This window comes from Heterocephalus glaber, unplaced genomic scaffold (genome assembly GCF_053883595.1).
Source record: "Heterocephalus glaber isolate CG9 unplaced genomic scaffold, H.glaber_assembly_v1.0 deba00001744, whole genome shotgun sequence".
NCBI lineage: Eukaryota > Metazoa > Chordata > Mammalia > Rodentia > Bathyergidae > Heterocephalus > Heterocephalus glaber.
The window spans coordinates 4,038,606-4,058,832 of record NW_028258450.1 but is presented as its reverse complement, the minus strand read 5'-3'; the positions used below and the strand labels follow the sequence as shown (position 1 = coordinate 4,058,832).

At 56.3% G+C, this 20,227-nt stretch overlaps 1 protein-coding gene and 1 long non-coding RNA gene across 9 annotated transcripts in view; one reads left to right on the top strand and one right to left on the bottom strand.

Annotated features, from left to right (window-relative positions):
* Bicra (BRD4 interacting chromatin remodeling complex associated protein) overlaps positions 1-20,227 on the bottom strand; it is a 64,188-nt gene that overhangs the window by 10,498 nt on the left and 33,463 nt on the right. For 3 of the 8 annotated variants that reach the window (XM_087200710.1, XM_087200712.1, XM_087200713.1), the window contains exons 2-5: positions 14,296-14,396; positions 12,615-12,792; positions 10,886-10,951; positions 7,155-9,116 (exon numbers count right to left, since the gene is read on the bottom strand). In XM_087200710.1, the coding sequence (XP_087056836.1) occupies positions 7,155-9,116; positions 10,886-10,951; positions 12,615-12,767 (2,181 nt within the window). In that variant the 5' untranslated portion in view covers positions 12,768-12,792; positions 14,296-14,396. The other 5 variants (XM_087200708.1, XM_087200711.1, XM_004867217.4 and 2 more) reach the window with 4 other exon arrangements.
* Positions 11,249-19,462, top strand: LOC110346086 (uncharacterized). The gene is made up of 3 exons (XR_002389878.2): positions 11,249-11,601; positions 12,520-12,688; positions 14,868-19,462. It is a non-coding gene; the product is annotated as an uncharacterized LOC110346086 (long non-coding RNA).

The following is a 20,227-nucleotide window of genomic DNA, read 5'->3' as shown; positions in this document are numbered from 1 at the left end:
TTAAAATCAGGGTCTCACTTTGTACCCCAGGCTGGCCTTGAACTTGTGGCAATCCTCCTGACTCAGCCTCCGGATTAAAGGCGTGCCCTAGATGAAAACTCCAAACTAAAATGCTACCCACTGCATCCACATGGTGGCATTACAGGTGCTTGATTATTCTTTGTCCTTTTCTGTATCTTCTAAATTCTTCATGTGACAAACATGATTTTTATAATCTTTTCAATACTGGGAGTGAAATCCAGGGCCTCATGTATTCTAGGAAGTGCTCTACTACCAAGCGACATCCCCAGCCCAATCATTAAAAAAAAAATTTCTCAGATGAAGGAGAAACAGGAAATAGACATATGAAAAAATGTTCAACATCACTGATAATTCATGAGATGCAAATTAAAACAATGCTGAGATTCCACCTCACTCCAGAAATAATGGCTGCTTTCAAGAAATTAACCAATTACAAATGCTGGAGGGGCTGTGGGGAAAAAGGAACCCTTCACTGCGGGTGGGAGTGAAGACTGGTACAACCACTGTGGAAATCAGTGTGGAGATTCCTCAAAAAACTAAAACTAGAGGTTCCACTTGACCCAACTATTCCCTTTCTTGGTATCTTTCCAAAAGATACCAAGCGATATACCACAGCGATATATGCACACCCATGTTTATAGCAGCAGATTATAATAGCTAAATCTTGGAAACAGCCCAAATGCCCATCAACTGGTGAATGGATATAGAAGATATGTTTTTAAGAAATAAAATGGAAGTTCAATCCCCGGTACCAATAAATAAATAAATTAATTAATTAATTAAATGGAGTACTACTCAGCCATAAAGATAAACTAGAGACAGTTATAGCTAAATGGATGGACCTTGAGACCATACTCTAAGTGAAATAAATAGGACACACATGTGTAAATACTGAATTCTCTGGTGTGAGAAACTGAAAGTGTAAATGAGGACCAAAATGTATAACAGATATTGTGAAATAGGGAAAAAATGTTCAAAGGTGAAGGGGAACTTGGTGGGGGGGTGGCACGAGGGAAAGGAAAGAAGAGAAAAAAATGAGAAAGAACGGGAAAAACAGAAACAAATCTTTTGTAATTAGGGAGGGATGGAGGGGTTGAAGGGAGGGAGGGGAATGGAAAATAATAACCAAGATACATCATGTAAAGGTACAAATTCCCAATGATGAATGCGATCATAATATTTATCGAAAATGTACCAATACAGGCTGGGGGTTTAGCTCAGTGGTACTGCTGCCTGCCTCCCAAGTGCAAGGTCCTGAGTTCAATCCCTGGTACCAAATGAAAAGAAAATGTACCAATAAACTTAATGAATTAAAAAAAAAAGGCTCAACATCAGTGTTTATGAGGCTTCCATTGCCCATGCGCAGGCGGCAAGAAGCTGACGTCACCCACATTTAGAAACCGGGGTGAAGGCTCTCAGAGCTGCCCCAGCCCTGCCTGTAGCCGTGCATCTGCGTGGGAAGCTGTGTGCCCAGCCCTGCAGGAGGCACCCAAGCCTCCCCAGGAAATGTTCCCCTTGCTGCCCTCCCGCTCCTGCACTTCTAGATTTTACCCTGCAGGTAGGTTCTGAGTGGGTGGGAGGGCATTTATAGAAGTGCTGTTTGTGAAGCGAAGGGAAGCTAAGTTCCGCGGTCAGGCACAGGGGTCTGGATAAACGCCCCACAGTGAGTGGGCACGGCCGGCACCGCAGCCCCAGCTACAGATGGGGGAAGATGGCGGGCAGTGGTGCGTGCCTGCAGGTTTGAGCCCAGCTTGGCAAATTAGCAACTTAGTGAGATCTTGTCTCAAAATTTAAAATATCCCCTATGAGGAATGTGATCATTATGTGCTACAAACATACACACAAAAAAAGAAAGAAAGAAGGAAAGAAAGAAAAGAAAGAAAAGAAAGGAAAGAAAGAAAAGGAAAGAAAAAAAGATAGGTTCCCAGAGATGTGGGAGAGGGAGAATTAAGAATTAAAATGGGGCCAAGGATGTAGCTCAGTGGCACCATGTGCAAGGTCCTGAGTTCAATCCTAGGTATGAAAAAAATAAGAATTAAAATGTGCTGCCAGGTGTGGTAGTGCATGCATGTAATCAGAGCACTGGGGAGACTGAGGCAGGAGGATTGCCATGAGTTTGAGGTCAGCCTGGACTACATAAGCAGGACCTTGGCTCAAAAAACAAACAAACATTAAGATGTGCTATTTGCATGCACCAACTCCCCATGATTAATGCAATCATTATGTACTATAAATATGTACTAATAAAAAAATGTTTTAAATCCCCACTACTACAAGCTGGCCATGGTGACACAGGTCTGTACTCCCAGCACTGGGAGGCTGAGGCAGGAGGATCAGTGCAAGGTCAAGGTCAGTTTGGGCTACATAGTGAGTTCAAGGCCAACCTGAACTACATAGCGAGACCCTGTTTCAAAACAATAAAAAAAAAACCGAAACAAAAACTGCACCTGTACTGAACATTCACCAACTTTCTTTGTCATTATTCCCTAAGTAATACATAACAACTATTTACCTAGTGTTTACATTACTTTCGTTTTGTTTTTTGAGACAGGGTCTGGCTATTTAGTGCAGGCTGGCCTTGAACTCTTGGCAATCGTCCTGCCTCAGGCTCCTGAGGACTGCCAGGCTGTATCAGATAGTGTAGGGAACCTGGAGGTGATTTGAGCCTCGGAGGGGAATATATACTACGCCACTGGGCTGGGCTGCAGCTCAGCAGTGCGCTTGCCTTGTATGCAGAGTCCCTGGCTTCCATCCCAGCACCATTAATAAAAAAAAGAAAAAGGAAAAGGAAAAATACTATGCCATTTTTTTTTTCCAGTACTGGGAATTGAACTCAGGACCTTGTGCTTGCCAGGCAAGCGTGGCATCACTGAGCTACATCCCCTGCCCTACTATGCCATTTTCAACAAGGGACTTGTTTGTTAGTTTATTTAAGCCTCACAACTACAAAGTAGCTGGTGTGATCACCACTGTTGTTTTACAGGTTAGGAAACTGAGGCCAGAGGGAGCACAGGAGGTCACAGAGTCTGGAAGCAGCAGCGCTGGATTCCCAGAGCCCCCTCCTCACTCCCACGTTGCAACCCTCACTGCACAGGGTGCCCATTAGAAATGGCAGGTGTGGTACACACCTGCGATCCCAGCAGTCTGGGAGCCTGAGGCAGGAGGATCACAAGTTCAAAGCCAGCCTGTGTGACAGTGATTTAGTGAGACCCCCATCTCACAGCAAACAATAAAAAGGGCCTGGGATGTAGCTCAGCGCGAAGGCCCTGGGTTCAATCACCAGTACTGCAAAAACAAAAATAAAAACACCCCACTAAACACAGAATAAAAATATGAGTGTGCTGCACACAGAGTACTATGGGTGTATTACTTATGAAACTTTTGTTTTGGTGACAGACACTTATACGTGTCCCAGGCAGTGACACAGGATGGAACTCTTATGCAGGGTGGTGTCAGATGACAGCAAGGCAGCGCTGGAAGGCACAGTGTTAAATAAGCCAGGTGAGAGGACAACACAGACGGGGTGTGCACACGCCCAGGCAGTCCATCTGTGTGGGAGGAGGTCAGAGGCTGCACAGTGTGGGACACAGAGCGTGCACAGTGTCCTGGCCTACAGCAGTGCTTTCCACACACCCCATCACACGCCCACCCCGCAGGTGTGGCAACTTGGAGGAGCTCAGGGCACTGGGCCTGCCTGGGCCCTCCAGGGTCACTGCTCCAGGGAGCCCATGTCACAGAGGTGCACGGCGCCTGCAGAGCTCCCTCCGACAGCTGCCAGAAGCCTGGCGGGGCGGCCCAGGGAAACGAATCTCCCTGTTTCCTTCTCTCTCCCGAGGCTGTGGTGAGGTTCACAGGAGAGAATTTCAGGCTCAGGATGCACGATGCACACCACAGCCCCTCCACACCTCCGCCCTCGTGTGCTCCCGCCTTACCAAGCTGCCTTCCCTCGGAATTGCCCCTGCCCGTCCCTGCCCTCCCGGGGTTGACATCACAGTGGGGCCACCAGGACAGTCCACAGGCCCTACACAGCTGGCCAGGCAGCAGATGTCCCGTAGGCTCTGCAGAGGAGCAGGTGCAGCAAGCTGCTCGGCCTGCACGTCCAGGGCTGTCTCGGGGTTGGTTTTTGTTCTGGTGCTGGGGATTGAACCCAGGGCCTTTGCACTGAGCCAAATCCCCAGCCCTTTTGCACACTTTGAGACAGAATCTCTAATTCTCTCAGGCTGGGCTCAAACTTGCCACCCTCCTGCCTCAGCCTCGCACACTGCTGGGATTCCAAGTATGTTTTAAAAAGTGAAAACCGGCATCTGAGACAGAACGAAGTACTGGGTACAGGGGTGGCCAGTTGCCTTGGGGAAGACAGTGGCACACAGCATCTGCTGCCTGTCTCTACGGGAACAAAGGGACACCTGCCTGGCTCTCAACCACAGTGCCTGCAGTGGGGACTCACACATCCCCGAGCCACACCAGAGGACAGGCAGCTGGGAGAGGAAGTCACTCGCTGGGGACCAGAAACAGCAGCTCCAACTTCAGTCTCTGAGGCCAGGGACCATGGCCCCACACTCCCACTCCCGGTGATCTGGCGCCATCCTGGCCTCATGTCCCTCTCTGGCGACTCAGGACCAGGCTCATGTCCTTTCCATCACAGCAGCTAGAAACAATAGCAAGCCAGGTGTGGTGATGCACAACTGTAATCCAGCCCTCTGGGAGGCCGAGGCAGGAGGATCACAAGTTCAATCCAAGCCTGAGCAATTTAGCAAGACCCTGTTTCAAAATTTAAAAAGGGGGTATTCACACAGCTCAGTGCAAAGGCCGTGGGTTCAATCCTTAGTGCCGCCAAAACAAAACACAGTAGACATCAATGCTGACCCTGCGCTACCCAGTAGGAACTCATTTACTCCACATGCAGGCTACCCCGCCCCATACCCGTGTCTGCCTTCAGGGTGCAGCGTGAGTCCCCAGCTCCACGGTCAGAGGTGGAGTCTGAAAGTGAAGTCCAGGCTCTTCCAAGGCAGAAGCCCAGGCTACTCCGCACCCCTGGCTGGTGTCACTGCATCCCCTTCTCATCCACCCACTGGTCCTTCCCGATGGAGGGAGTCTGTGACCCCCTCCGAGTAAGAGGACAGCCCCCCATGTGGCTATCACGGATATGAGAGAAAAGCTTCCTCTTTCACGACGTAGAGTTTCTAAGAATCGACAAGAACATGACCAGCCAGCCAAACTTCAAATCCGCGAAGGGCAGAAACAGACAGCTGCATGGAACAGAGTCCACACATAGCTCTCCATCTATGCAAACCTGCCCAGCCTCATTCACAACAAAACAAATACATACTGGACCAACACAAGACACCACTCCCACCTATCAGAGGAGTCGAGTTCAGTCTCCCGACAACACTGTGGGCAATAGGCACAAAGCATCTCACACTCCACAGGCTGCAGCGAGCACCTTTCTGTCAGAAATACAAACAACGCATGTTTCCTCAGCCCCAGCAGCTTCCCCTGAAAGAGCTTAGCTTAGGCTGGGTGTGGTGGAGCACGCCTGTGATCCCAGCACTTGGAAGCTGAAGCAGGAGGATCGCCTCGCCAGCCTGGGTGGGCTACACAGTGAGTTTGAGGCCAGCCTGAACAACACAGACCCTGTCTCGAAGAAAGAAAGAAAGATCTTACAGAATGGTGCACGTAACAGAGCCTTTTTTTGCAGCTTTGCTCATAATAGCCAAGGACCAAGAGTGACTTCAGAGTGCAGCAGGTCCTGCTGGCAAACAACCGTGCATCCGTACAGCAGGACAGTGCACAAGAGCCAACTGGAGAACAAGGCAGACAAACCCGAGGCAGCCTGCGCCAGCAGCTGTGTTCAAATAGAAAGGAAAGAAGCCAGAGTGGTTCAGCTCGTCCAGGCGCAGGAGGCAGGTGAGAAGCCACCTCAGGAGGCCTTCACAGGGCTGAGTTTCAGGAGAGAGAGCTTCCTGCCACTGCCAGCTTTTGGGCCACCCAAACTCTGCACCACTGGGTCGCAACGCTTAGGGTCTCGGGTGTGAAAGTGCTAGCTGCAGAGGTAACTCATTCTGCCATGTGCATCTTCTTCTTCTTTTTTTTCTTTTTTGAGACGGTCTCACTATGTAGGCTAGGCTAGCTCAAACTCACAGCAATTCTCCTGCCTTGGCCTCCTGAGTGCAGGGATGCCAGGTGTGCGCCACCACACACACCCAGCTTCTGCCATGTACATCCTGCCTCCCTGCCTAGCTCGAGACCCCCCAGAGCTGGTCCTGGTCTCACGCGTGCATGATCATCAGCAGGAGATACTCAGGAAACACAGCAGTGGGACAGGGGACAAGGAAAGCACCGCTTCCCAAGTCAGCAAGACAGAGGCAGGCAGGGCAGAGCAAGGTAGGAGGAGGAAGAGAGCGGGGATGGGGACAAGGCCGGGTCTGCGCTGAGGACAGAGGCTGCTGCAGTTTGTCTACCTGGGGGGCCGGAGCCGGGGAGGCCTGGCTGTTGGCCTGAGGGCCGTGGCCAGCTCCTTTGGCGATGGGGTTGGCCAGGGCTGGGTCTTGGGCAGGAGGCGGGGCGCTGACTATGACTGAGGCCGGCACGGACAGGTGGGGGCCCTCTGTGGAGAGGGGCGGCTGGCTCCTCTCCTGCAACGGCGGCCGCACGGGGTCAGAAGGCCACCTCCACAGCCCCAGCCCCACCCACACCGTGAGCCTGTGCCCCCACTGACATTCCTGGACTCCAGAGAATGGGTTGCCAGTTGGCCAGGGGCCCGAGATCCCAGGACCTGAGGACCTCGCTCTACTCTGAGCCCTGCCCGGTCTGCTGTCTTCGGCTCTACCTGGCGCCCATCTCATCTGTCTGTCCAGCCACCCAGGTCTTGCTCCCTCCCAGAGGTCCCTCTCCCTGCCCGTCAGGTGGCCAGTCCTCTCCTCCCCTTCCTGTCCATCCGTTGGCCAGCTCACCCATCTGTCCCTGGCCAGCTTGGCTGGGTCCCTCACCCCAGGGCATCCCAGGGGTACAGCACCTGTGCATGTCTGAGGTGCTTCCAGCGGGGCCCCTCCCTCCCGGCTGTCTGGCTGCCTCTGGGGTCCCCTCCGCCCCATCCCTGCTCCCCTGCTCGCCCGGCCGGCTGGCCTCAGTACCTGGGGCAGGAACATCTGCAGGGAGTCCTGAGTGAGGATGGCTGTGGCGGCTGCAGAAGGCTGCCCCAGGACGATCTTCTCTGGGCTGGATGCCAGGCCGGGGCTGGGCTGGGGGGTGCTGGCCTGAGGTGGGGCGGTGGCCTGCGGGGCAGGGGCCTGCGGGGCCTGTGCCGGCGGCTGCTGGAGGCCCAGGGGCAGTGGGGTGCTGACCACAGGGGGCACCGGGGGAGCAGGCTGCACCGCAAGGACAGGCGTGGCCTCCCCGGTGGTGGCGGCAGGGGCGGCCGGCTGCACCAGCCCATCGGGGGCGTTGAGCATGGCCACGGCGCTGGGGGGCAGCGTGACCCCCTGGAGGACGGTGGTGGCGGCGGGGCCAGCGGGGGCCGGCTGGCTCTGGGTGGGCAAGCTGCCGGCGGCCAGCGACACAGGCATCTGGAAGAGCGCCGGCTGGCCCACCTGGATGGGCGCAGCCGAGAGGATGTGTGCAGCGCCGTGGGGCCCCGAGTGGGGGGCCAGGACCGGGCCCAGGCTCAGCGGGCCCGCCAGGTTCTGGTTGGTGAGGATGGGGTTGGCGAGGAGCTGGCCGCCCGGGTGAGGGGCTGTTGCTGTGAGGATCTGGCCGCCCACGCTGGCCGGCAGGGCGGAGAGCGGCTGGGGCAGGGGGACGGCGGCAGGCGCCCCAGGCAGCAGGAACTGGTTCTGGCCCGGCAGCACGTGCTGCGCAGGGATCACGATGCTGCTGCCCTGGTTCAGCAGGTGGACGCTCATGGGCTTGCTCAGGGCCCCCGGGGGCTGTGGCGGCGCTGTGCCTGCGCTGCTGACCGGGGGCTGCTTGAAGACGTTGGCCTGCAGGGCAGGCGCTGGGAAGCCCGAGAGCACCACGTTCTGGCCGGCCTTGCCCGCGGCTGCCATGAAAGTCAGGTTCTGTGGGGCCTTGGGCTGCTGCGGCAGTGCCCCCGGCTCACCCTGGATGGTGAGTGTGGCACCTGCAGGGCCGAAGGGCTTGGGTGTCAGCTGGTAGAGCTTGGGGGGCAGCACGCCGGCGGGCTTGGGCTGGATGGGCGTGGGTGTGCGGTGCAGAATCACATTGGGCGCTGGCACCAGAGGTGACGTGCCCAGGCCTGGGGCCACTGCCAGCGGCGGTCCTGATGCTGCCCCGCTGGCCGCCACCGTGGCGGCCCCTGCCCCTGCAAACACTGAGTTCCCGTTGAGTGTGGTGGCCACGGCCGCCGGAAGGCTCTTCTGGATGACCAGGCCGGCCCCCTGGGGGGACACACCAGCCGATGCCAGCGTCACTGGCTCCGAGGGGCCGGCCGCTGAGGCCAGGTAGCCACTGACAGGCACCTGCTTGGCCAGGAGCTGCGAAGTGGGTGGGTTGAGTGCCATGACGGGCTGGCCCACCACCTGGATGGGCGCCAGGCCAAGAGTGGCGGCTGAAGCGCCCCCAGGGCTGCCGTTGGGCAGGCCCTGGAGGCCCGGGATGGGCTGCAGGGTCACGTTGCCCAGGCCCACAGGCTGCAGGAAGGGCTGGACGCTCAGAGCCTTGTTGACCACGTCCTGGGGTGGCACCAGGGCCTGGTGGGTCAGCACTGTGGGCGGGGCCTGCAGCCCCAGCAGGTCAGCGCTGCCGGGGAAGAGGGCCTGGGGTCCTGCAGCCACAGCAGCCGTCCCCGCAGCGCCTGTCGGGCCTGCCCCACCATCTGCGGGCTGCAGCGTGGGCAGCTGGAAGGGGCCCAGGTCCAGCTCGGCCTCAGCCTCAAGTGTCTGCTCCGTGATGTTGGCCTCCTGCAGGCTCTGCTGAAGGATGTCGCAGGGCTGGTCGGCGCCCCCGCCCCCTCCACCGGCACCCGCCGTGGTGGGCGAGCCCAGGATGTCATCCTCCAGGAAGTCCAGGTCCACGCTGGGGGCCGGCTGGCTGGGCTCCGGGTTCAGGTGGTTGCCGGAAGCTTCTTGCACATGGAGCTGGAGGCCAGGGTGGGAGGAAGGGAAGAAGTGAGGTTGGCCAAGACCTGGCCTCAGGCCTCAGCTGCCAGGACCCTTGGAAACCTGCTGCCAAAACAGCCATGTCCGAGAAGGAACCTTCCCTGTGGAAGTGACGGGACCTGGGACCCAACCCAGCGCCTGGCTGTGTGACTTGGAGCTTGTCTGATCCCACCTTAGTCTCCCCAGTGGTGCTCAGAAGGCAATAAAAATAATTTACCCCCATTCCAGAATCTGAAAAATTCTGCATTTCTAAAACACGCCTGGCCCCAGAGGTGTCCAATGAAGGACAGAGGCTGGGTTAAAAACCACAGCAATGCTGGGTGGCGTTGTGTACACCTGTAATCCCAGCACTCGGGAGGCTGAGGCAGGAGGATCACTGAGTTCAAGGCCAATCTGGGCTACATAGTTCAAGGCAGCCTGTTGAGACCTTGTCTCAAAACAAAAAACCACAGCAATGATGGTGGCAGCAGCTGCCATCTGAGCGCTGGTGCCAAATGCACCATGTGTGGAGCATTTCTCAACTGTTTCTCCTGCTCCTGGAGACCTGGAGATCCAGGTCTTGCACCTAGAAATACAAGCATGCACAACTGACCAGCGCTCCACAGGCCACACTGAGGCTGGGGTGCCTCAGCCAGTGATCTTTGCCCAGAGAATGGATCTAAACCTGCAGTTGGAAGCCAGGTGCAGTGGTGCAGGCCTGTAATTCCAGCCCTCTGAGAGGCTGAGACAGGAGGATCACACATTTAAGCCCAGCCTGAGCAACTTAGTGAGACCCTGACTTAAAAATAAAAAATAATGGGGGCGGGGGGGACCTGGGATGTAGCTCAGTGTGAGGGCCCTGGATTTAATTCCCAGAACCACAAAAGAAAAAAAGGGAGGCGGGGGGAGGAATCCTGCACTTGGAAAGATCCTGATCCACAGAGCTCACAGCACTGCCTGGCACGTGGCACGAGTGTGAGAGATGCCACGGTCACCATCACTGCCTCCTGGGATGTCAACAGCAGCTCAGGGAGGTGGGCAATGCTCCCAGCCTGGCTTCCAGACGGGGAGGCCCAGAGTCCCAGCTGGTGAGAGGGGACGGGGCTGGTGGGACAGGGCTCCTCTCAGCCCCCAACCTTGAAGGCCAGGCAGGCGGTGCCTCTAACTGCCCGAGGAAAAGGCCAGTAAGCCCCAGATCGGTGTGGAAAGATATCACCTGCGGGCAGAACTCACGACTCAGCCAGGGACCCCACAGCTACAAAAGGACGACAGTTATGACTAGAACAATGACCATAAAATAGTAAACGCCTAGGCCAATGTTGCTGCTGGGTCTATAAACGTAATCACACTACAGGAGGTGCCACTGTTGTGTTTCTGAATTTAATCACCTACACTATGATGTTTGAATCTAATATTAGAGTTGCTCTGAGGACTAAGTGACAATCGCCACAAGGAGCCAGGTGCAGAGTAAGTACACAGTGATTGACACTTACAGTGGTGGACTGGGAAGAGGCTGCTCTGGGCTTTGGTCTGAGGTCTGCAACTGCAGAGATTCCCCCCTCAGGTCACGCGCTCCATGGCTGAGTGTCCCCAGGGGTGCTGGGAGCTGGCATTGGCCTCAGCACCCCAAAACCGTGCTGCACAGCGGGTCCCACTCTGCCCCACCCTGTCCCTTACCTGTCAAAGCCCCTTGGGACCCAGGCCTCCCTCCCACTGGCTGCCACTGAGCCAGGGCAACCTGGGCCAGTTCTGGGGCCGGGGCCACTTACCCCAGGACCTTCATAGAAGGCACTTTGGGCCTCCCCGGGGGCATCCAGGAGATCATCACTGTCCAGCTGCAACGAGACCCACCCCCCAAGGTCAAAGGTCAGCGGGGCAGCCCAGGCTCGGAGCAGAAGCCGACCTTGTGTAACTGGAGACAGAAAAACCAGGGTAGGGATGGGGGCAGGGACACGGAAACCTCTGCCAGGAGGCTTCAAGGAAGGGGTCGGCTGCAGGCTTCCGGCCAGGCATCCCCAGCCTGGGCACCCCTCTAGCAGGGCATCTCCAGCACCCGTACAGTACCCGGCAGCCCTATCCCTGGCGCAGGCTGCCCCAGAGGTCTCCCAGAAGCCCAGCTGGGAGGTCCAACAGCCCCACTGGACTCTGGGACCCTGCCCTGGACTCCCAAACAGCACAGCCACTCGGTGGCTCACCCCCAAGGCCAGAGGGCGGTCCCTCAGGCAGGGTTGCTCCTATGACATTGCGGCCACTGGCGGGTCTGGGTGCCCCCACCTCCTCCACTGCCTGCACTGTCTTGGCCCAGGACACCGCTGCCTTGGTCCCTGAATTACCAGCCATTTCTCCTCGCAAGGGCGGCCTGGGCTTAGCCACCCTTTGCTGGTGGACTCTACGTGAGGGAAATGGCTGTGACCCTGGAGATGCCCCCATCCCTCGCTCTGGAGTGGCAGCCGCTGCATCCTGAGGACACCCAGGCAGTGCCACGGTGAGCTCCGTGTGGCAGGGAACTGAGGCCTCCTGCCAACCGCGGCAAAATGAGGCATGAGGGATGGTATGTGCCTCCCGGCGGGCTGTGGCCCCCCCAACATCTCGAAGGTAACATCACAATAGCTCCCAGGCCAGAGCTGTGTCAGACGGCGTGAGGCGCTGTGCATGGGGACGATTTCTCACACAGCTGCAGTTCGCACACAGCTCCTCACACCCACCAGACCTCTGCTCGGCCCGGCTGTGTTCCGGTCTCCAGGGCCACAGTTCACCCGCCTGTGCCTCTTAAGAACCCATGCAGGCTGCTGTCAGGGTAAAAACTCAGCTCGTCCCCAGCACCCCAGGCCCAAGTCACTGGGCGGCTTCTTCTACTCCTGTCTCACTTCCTACGCATCTCCTGCCCTTGCCCTGCTGGGAGCACCGTGGCACCTGCAGCTCCACCTCTTCCTCACCCTCTGACCGCACTGAAGGAGCCCTCACCCCACTTGCTTTCTCTTATACTTGTTTTCCTGCACTGGGGATTGGACCAGGGACTTGTGAATGCTAGGTAAGCACCCCACCCCTGAGCCACCCTCTCTTCCTATACAGGTGACTTATTTTTGGTGTTTTTTTGTTTTGGTACCGGGGATTGAACTCGGGACCTTGCGCTTTCAAAGCAGGCGCCAGAACCACTAAGCTAAATCCCCAGCCCCTTGGTGTTTTTTGAGACAGGGTCTTGTTATATAGTCTGGGCTGGCCTTGAACTCACTATGGAGCCCACACTGGCCTTGAACTATTGGCAGTCCTCTTGGCTCAGCCTCCCGAGTGCTGGGATCACAGGAGTGTGCCACCATGCGGGTTGACTTTTATTTCTTATCACAGTCTGCACGGTGCTTTTCACTGTTGCCTTTATTACTTTCTGGCTTCTTCACTGACTAAGGAAATGCATATGGCGTGAAGGGAGGGATCTGCCATGTGCCCTGCTCAGCACAGAACCCAGCCCCAAGGAGGAAGCACCTCTCCTGCCGCACTCACCTTCTCCGACCCATGCAAGAAGTCATTGAGGGCCTGAGGGTCACTGGAAGAGAAGAGAGAGGGGCACTGAGGCGGTGAGCTGGGCAGGCGGGAGGGCGGGCGTCTGGGACGGAGGCGGGAGCCGTTACTCACCAGATCACGTCTAGTAAGCATCTCCCATCCTCATCATCCATCGCCACTGCCGGGTGGGGCCAGGAAGAGGGCGAGGGAGACAAGGTTAGATGGTGGCAGTGTGCCCGGCCCACCCTTCAGGGAGCTCCCGGAAGTGGTGGGGCTTCTGTGCCCTTGAGTCCGACAGAGGCTCCTGACCAGACACAGCTCCCTGCCCTCCTGTCCTCACCCGAGCTCCCAGCCCCTGACGAGGACAGTGCAGCCAAAGCAGGAGAGCCTGCCGCACACAGCTCTCAGGCACAGCTCTCAGGGGGCCACATGGGGCCTCAGAGAGTCCCAGGAGGCGCCAGCCACCCGGCTCTGCAGGTGAGGAGCGGGAGGCACTGAAGCGGCTTCTCTCCGTCTCCCAGCGAGCAGGTGGCCGTGGCCTGGAAGCCACGCTCTTCACCACCTGGCCACCCCACTCCTCGCACGCAGGGCCTAGCCCAGAGCCCACGTGCAGGGGTCTGTCCTTCAGGTGACAGGGTGACGGGCAGCAGAAAGGGCCAAGGGTGCGAGGTCCCGGGTCCCCCCCAGCCCTGGGCAGTGTGGCTCTCAAGGAAGGGAGCCTGCAAACTGAGGCAGAAGCGAGGGGAGGGTCCACAGGGTGGGTGCTGTCAGGGGCCGCCGGGCGGCGCGCCGTCAGAATGATGAGGATGAGGAAGGCTAACATTTGTTGAACGCCTGACCCAGCCAGCACAGTCTGAGTGCGTCACAAATGTTAGCGAGTTCGATCCGGGGGAGGGATACTGTTCGCCCCGTTTCACTCCCGAGGTGACTGGTGCTGCCTGGGTCTGTCCATTGGCCCCACCCCACCCACCTCCCAAGGACCCCACATCCACCACCCAACTGCCCCAGGCACCTGCTGTCCTGTGTGACATCCCGCTCCCTCCATCCTTCCAAGCCTCCACCCACCCATGTCCTTCCTTTCTAGACCTCCCCATCCACGCACGCACGGTGAGGCAGTCATGTCCGAGAGGTCGGGCGTGCGGACCAGGTGGGGCACCTCTCACACACAGGCACGCAGCTCTGTGGGGCCCCTCACCGGAAAGCGCTCTGATTGCACCTGGCAGTGACCTCCTCATCACCACCCGACCTCTGCGAAAGGCGGTCTCAGGCGGGCCCGGAGGCGGACGTGGGGCTTCTCCCCTGTGCGCCGGGGCAGCTGACCCCGCTCAGACACACCCACCCAGGACGTGTTACACGCCCGCTCCCACACTCCCCTCCCACCACAAGGCGCAGACAGGACACGCCGTACAGGTGACCGCCCTGCTCCTCAGCAGCCCCAGTGGTGCCTGCTTCTCTCTGCGTCACCAGATTTGTGGCCAATGAGACCCTCCTTTGACAACCTGCCTGAAGGGAGCCAGAAAAGGCACAGCCGGCCGAGCGTCTGGAGGGGAGGGCTGGGGGAGGGAGGCCCTTAGGACCCAGGGCCAGGGGCCAGGCCTTCTCCCCCATGCCCACGGTGGGCCCAGGAAGTGCATGGAGAGGAGGCTGCCCCAGGACGGGACGGGACCCCCTTCCCAGTTACCTGCGCTACAAGCGAATCATGAAGGGAAGGAGGGGGCATCCACTCCAGGTCTACGCGGGGCCCCCGGCTGGGGACTTGGACAGCGTCCTCTCGGGGGCCAGCTGCAGGGAGAGAATAAGAGGCTGAGTGAGCAGGAAAGACATGTTCAGTGACGGAGGGACAGACGGAAGGGCAGACTGAGGTCAGGGCACCGGCACTGAGGTCGGGGCTGTGCAAGGAGGTAGACTGGGGGGGGGGCGGGGAAGAGGGGAAGGAGACAGCACTCGGTCCTGGCAGACATGAGGTGCACAGCGGGGACTCTCACAGACTGTGTCACCTCCCAGTGGACAGTCCTGGCACTGAGGCTCAGCCACACAAGCCAGGCCTCGGGCAGCCGGGGCCTCTAACGTTGCCACAAGCACTGAATTAGCAAACATGGAGCCCCAGGGTGTTAGAGGCAATACTCTCATTAACCACCCAGTCTGTTCCCGAGTCTCTGGGTGTTTCTGTTTAAAGACGCCTTCTCCAGTACACACAGGGTGACCACAATAGGTCACTGGTGACAGTTTACATTTCTAAAAATTGTATTACAGTAGAAGACACGTCGCCGTTAATCCCCCTCGCCTGGAACACATGGATCCATCGTTCTTGCCACAGTCGTGAAGCAGCTCTGCGGGCCTCTTTCATGTCTTTACCACGTGTGGTCCCAACTGGGGTGAATGCTGCCACCGAGTGCCACCCGGCGGAAAGGCAGGCGCATGACAACACGACGCTGTGTCATCTACCTCATGCTCTCAAGCTGCCACCAGGTGACTTCCGGCTCGTCCCCAAACTCAAAATGACATGAAAGGGAAACGTTCTGAATTGGTTCAGGACAGTGAGGCTGCCGTGGCAAGTGCAACCCACGACACTCAGGAAAGAAGACTCCAGAACGGCTGCAGAAAGCGACACGAATGGTGGGACAAATGTGGTCGAAGCAGGGGATTAAAATGGTGCCTAAAACAAGAAGCATGCACTGTAGTTTCGGTTCACACCTCATACTGCTGATTTGCTCACTGAGCTCACAGCTCATTGTCACTGTCCCCGAGGCATCACAGCCCCGTGCGCCTGGGTACCAAAAGCGCCTCAGCACTGTGGGGACACCCCGAACAGTGAAGCCACTGAATGAGAAGGCAGACTGTCAGGGGACTCAGATTTTTTTCACTATTCTACATCTGTTTGCAAAGGACCAGAAAGGGCCATTTTATGGAGCAGGTGAATTTGCACACCCGGAACCTGAGGGTGGTGACAGTAAACCACACTGACTGCTGGCCCAGTACCCACCGGGCACTTCTCCCTCGGGAAGTCTCCACTAGGTAGAGGCTTCTACAGTCGTGCCTCTATACTTGCAGAAACCGAGGCACAGGGTGGGGGTTAGTGAAGTGTCCCAGATCCTGCAGAGCAACTGGGCCCCACCCTGAGCCACGACCCACAGAGCCCCTCTGGCTACTACATCCCTTCAGAGCCATTCAAGTACGGCAGGAACACTGGGATAGCATCACCAGACAGGGTGTCGGGGCTGCGCCACCTCACGAATGCCTGGGATGTTTCAAGGCTGAGGAAGTGACAGACAGAGCCTCGAGGAACAGAACAGCGGGGATCTGAGTGGCTTCCCCTCTTCCTCTAGGCAGCCAGGCCGGAGGACGGTCTAAACAGAAGCTGTCCTGAGAACCAGACTGCAGACCCTCTCCACCTGCAGCCCAGGCAGCCGGCAGGTATGCAGGGCTCCTCATTCACCCCAGCTCTAAGGACTTAGTCAGGGATGGGAGGGGGTGGTGGCCAATGGGTTTCTCCAAATGGGGCCCAAGGTGAATTCTCCAGAGGTCTCTGTGAGAGAGTGTGTGTGTGTGTGTGTGTGTGTGTGTGTGTGTGTGTGTGTGTGTGTGGTTTTTCCGCCCTCTTGAAATAGGATCTCACTTGATTGCCCAGGCTGGCCCCAAATGATCCTCCTGCTTCAGCCTCTCGAGTAGCTTAGAGTACAGGCTTGCTCTTCTGCACCTGACTTCTAAGAGGTTTTAATTATTTTGCTTTGTTTTTATGTTGTTGTTTATTTTATTTTAAGATAGGGTCTTGCTATGTAGTCTGGGCTGGCCTCCAACTTGTGGCGATCTTCCTGCCTCAGCTTCCTGAGTGCTGGGATTACAGGTGTGCGCCACCATGCCCGGCTTGGTTTGTTTTTCAAGACAGGGTCTTGCTATATATAGTCCAGGCTGGCCTCAAACTTGCAGTCTTCCTGCCTTACCCTCAAGAGTGCGGGAATTACCGGCAGGATTATGGGCATGTGCCATTGCACTTGGCTTTTTTGAGTTTTTTATTTGTATGGGGGTTTTTTTGGTACCGGAGATCGAACTCGGGACCTTGGGCTTTCAAGGCAGGCACTGGAACCAAGGAGCTAAATCCCCGGCCCTTTATCTGTATGTTTATGTTTCAACAATAATTTTTTATTTTGAGAGAGTCTCGCTAGGTAGTCCAGGCTGGCCCTGAACCCACTGTGTAGCCCAGGCTGGCCTCAAACTCACAGCGATCCCCCCGCCTCAGCCTCTCAGGTCCTGGGATTACAGGTGTGCACCACCATGCCCAGCTTCAACAGTAATCTCAAAGAAGTGAATGGGCAAACTTTTGGGACAGAAGAAAATATCGCGCTCGCATCGTGAGGGGCAAGCAGCTAGATACAGATGAACCTAGCAGCTGTGTAAAGACACATTCTGAGCACTCCTCGAACATCAGCTGAGACTAAGCAATGAGGTTTAGAGTCTGGGTTCCATAACAGCAGCATGGGTTTTTTTGTTTGCTTTTCTTAAAGAATCTTCCTTTTAAGAGCTACATCACAGCTGAGTGTGGCGGCACTGTAATCCCAGCACTCTTGAGAGGCTGAAGCAAGAGGATCTTGAGTTTGAGGGTCAGCCTTCAAAAGACCCTGACTCAAAAAAGGGAAAGGTGGAGCCGGGGATTTAGCTCAGTGGTTTCGCCACCTGCTGCACAAGGACCTGAGTTCAATCCCGGGTACCAAAAAAAAAAGGGAAGGGTGGGGCTGGGGGTGTGTTTCAGTACAAAGCGGCCCCCAAAGAGACACACCCTGAAACAGGACTGAAATGACAGTGTCTGCAGTTTACTGTGGATGCTGGGGCGCACAGTCCTGGGGGGTCCTACCCAGCTGCTGTCAGGTGCCAGGCGTGGCTCTGCCCTTTTAAGTTCAAATTCATTCAAATGAAAGAAATTAGGGCAAAAGACTCAAACAGGTATTTCTCCAAAGAAAATCTACAAGTGGCCAATATGCCATGCAGAGGTGCTTGGCCTGAGTAACTGCTGGAGAAACTCAGTCCAAGCCACAGTCCAAGCCGCCTCCCATCTCAGCATGGCTGCTGTCAAGAGGGAGGACAGGCCGCTGGCCAGGACCTTCAGGAATGCAGAAGGCATGGCAGCCCTGGGAAACGGTTTGGCGGGGCCTCCAAACATAAAAATAGAATGAGCACATGATCCGGCCCCTCCACTTCGAGGACACCCAGTAGAAGGAAGAGGGCTCAGGAGAGGCCTGCACTACCAGGTTCAGGGGAGCAGCCCAAGTCACACAGCTCAGAGGAGAATGAACAGGTTCCCAAAATGTGTTGAATTAAAGAAGGGGATTCCTGAGCTGGGTGTGGGGGTGCCTCCCTGTAATTCCACCCACCAGTGGGGAGGCTGAGGCAGGAAGATCACTAAGTCTGAGGCCAGCCTGGGCTACAAAGCAAGACCCTGTGTGAAAAAAGCAAACACACAGACAAAAAGGGAATCCTGACAGACACACACTACCACATCAAGCCAAGTGAGACAGCCAGTCACACAAAGCCAGGTCTGTAGGAGGCGGCCCATGCACAGGCAGAGCAGGGCGGGGCCAGGCCGGAATCCTTGCTCAATGGGCAGAGCTTTAGTTTGGAAAGATGAGGAGCCCGGGAGATGGGTGGTAATGAGCTGCACTGCACAAATTCCTCAGCACCCTGAAACGCACACATCACACAGGTCAGCTTGGTCAGATCCTGCCTCAAAATAAAATATGCAAAGGGCTGGGGACACAGCTCAGGGGGAAGGCCCGGGCCCAGTGCCCAGCCCCGGTACAAACAGATAAATAAGGGTAAGCTGTAACAGGAACACTTCAGGTTGTATCTTACAATATAAAACCCGTAGAGAGGCAATTAGGGACATCAAAGTTTTAAATACAACACATATAGGGCCAGGGATTTAGCTCAGGGGTGCCGCGACTGCCTCAGAAGTGCAAGGCCCTGAGTTGGATCCCTGGTACCAGGGAAAAAAATAAAATGTATATAAATATAAAATCGAGTGAAATGAAGCACTCGGTTCTCAGTTACACTGGCCACACTGCAAGTGTGCAGGGCGCCTCTGGCTGGTGGCCTCCGGGGGCGGGGGAGGGAGGGAGCAGCCCCGAGGCATGTGTGTAGGGGTTAGGGTCTGCCTTTCACTCTGCTCTCCACTCCGAACCTCTGAAATGAGATGGGGAGGGGCGTTCTGGGGCTGCGACCCAGGGTCTCCACACAGCTACATCCCCAGCCCCTTCTTGTTTCATTTTGACACCGAGTCCCACTAAGTTGCTAAGTTGCCCAGGCTAGGCTTGAAATTGTGCTTCTCCTGCCTCTGCCTCCCAAACTGCTGGGCTTACAGGCCTGTGCCACCACACCCTGCTGAAAGTTTTGCAATTGAAAACACACTTTGGGCCGGGGATTTAGCTCAGTGGTTTCACCGCCTGCCTCACAAGCCCAAGGTCCCGAGTTCGATCCCCAGTACCAAAAAAAATAAAAAATAAAAAACAAATATAAGTTCAAGCCTCACGTGGTGATGCACGCCTGTGATCCCACCACTGCGGAGGCTGAGGCAGGAGGAGCGCCATGAGTTGGAGGCCAACCTGGGCTACATGGCGGAGACCCTGTCTCAAAAAATAAAAATAAATAGGCCGGGGATTTAGCTCAGTGGTTTCGCTGCCTGCTGCGCAAGCGCAAGGACACGAGTTCAATCCCTGGTACCAAAAAAAAAAACCAAAAACCTTTAATATCAAATATGCCTCCACATGTTTAAATAGCGCATTGTTTCTCTGGTATGGGAAACTGAAAGTGGAAATAAGGACTGAGATGTCCAATGGCTGTTGGGAAATGGGAAGGAAGTGTTCAAGTGGGAAGGGGAACAAGGGAGGAGGGAGGGAGGGAGGGAGGAAGGAAAAGAAGAAAAGTGAAAATAGAAGGAAATATGGAAGCAAAGCTTTTGTACATAGGGAGGGAAGGGGGCCTGATGGGGAATGGGATAAAATAAAATAAAATAAAAAACAAGGGAAAAAATATCGAAGGTGCCTTGCCTGGGAGTCTGCTGTTTGTTCCCTTGTCCCCTCCCAAACACCCTGTGGGCGCCCCTGGAGCCCGAGCCAGGGCTCACAGCAGTTTGCTGAATGAACGAACTTGCACAGGAAGTTTAGCAAATCCATTCATTTGCTCAAGAGGCAGCAGGTGAAAAGCAGGTGAAAATTTTATTAAGAACCTACTGGGTGGCCAGCATGGGGAGAGCTGAGGCTGCCTGAAAGAGCAAACACAGACCCCAGCCTTGGCCGCAGGGAGCAGGGTCTGCAGTTCTCAATCCGGGGCGGCCCAGGGTACCCTCCCCACCCCCACTCCCACACACTCAGAAGCTTTTGAAAAAGTGACAGCGCTGCAGGAACAAGAACTGCCAAGCCTGGACTCCGGTGCCCAGCCCAGGGCAGCTGCCTGACCCATGGTGACGCGCTTTGTCACTGCCAGCCGCAGAGACCTAGGGCTCCCTCTTCCCACTGGGTTTTGGATGCAGGGTCTTGGTTATCACTGCAGCATCCCACGGCTGAAGCTGACTGCCATGGCCCAGCCCTCAGTGCCCGAAGCCTCCTGGTGCTGCCCTGGCGCCA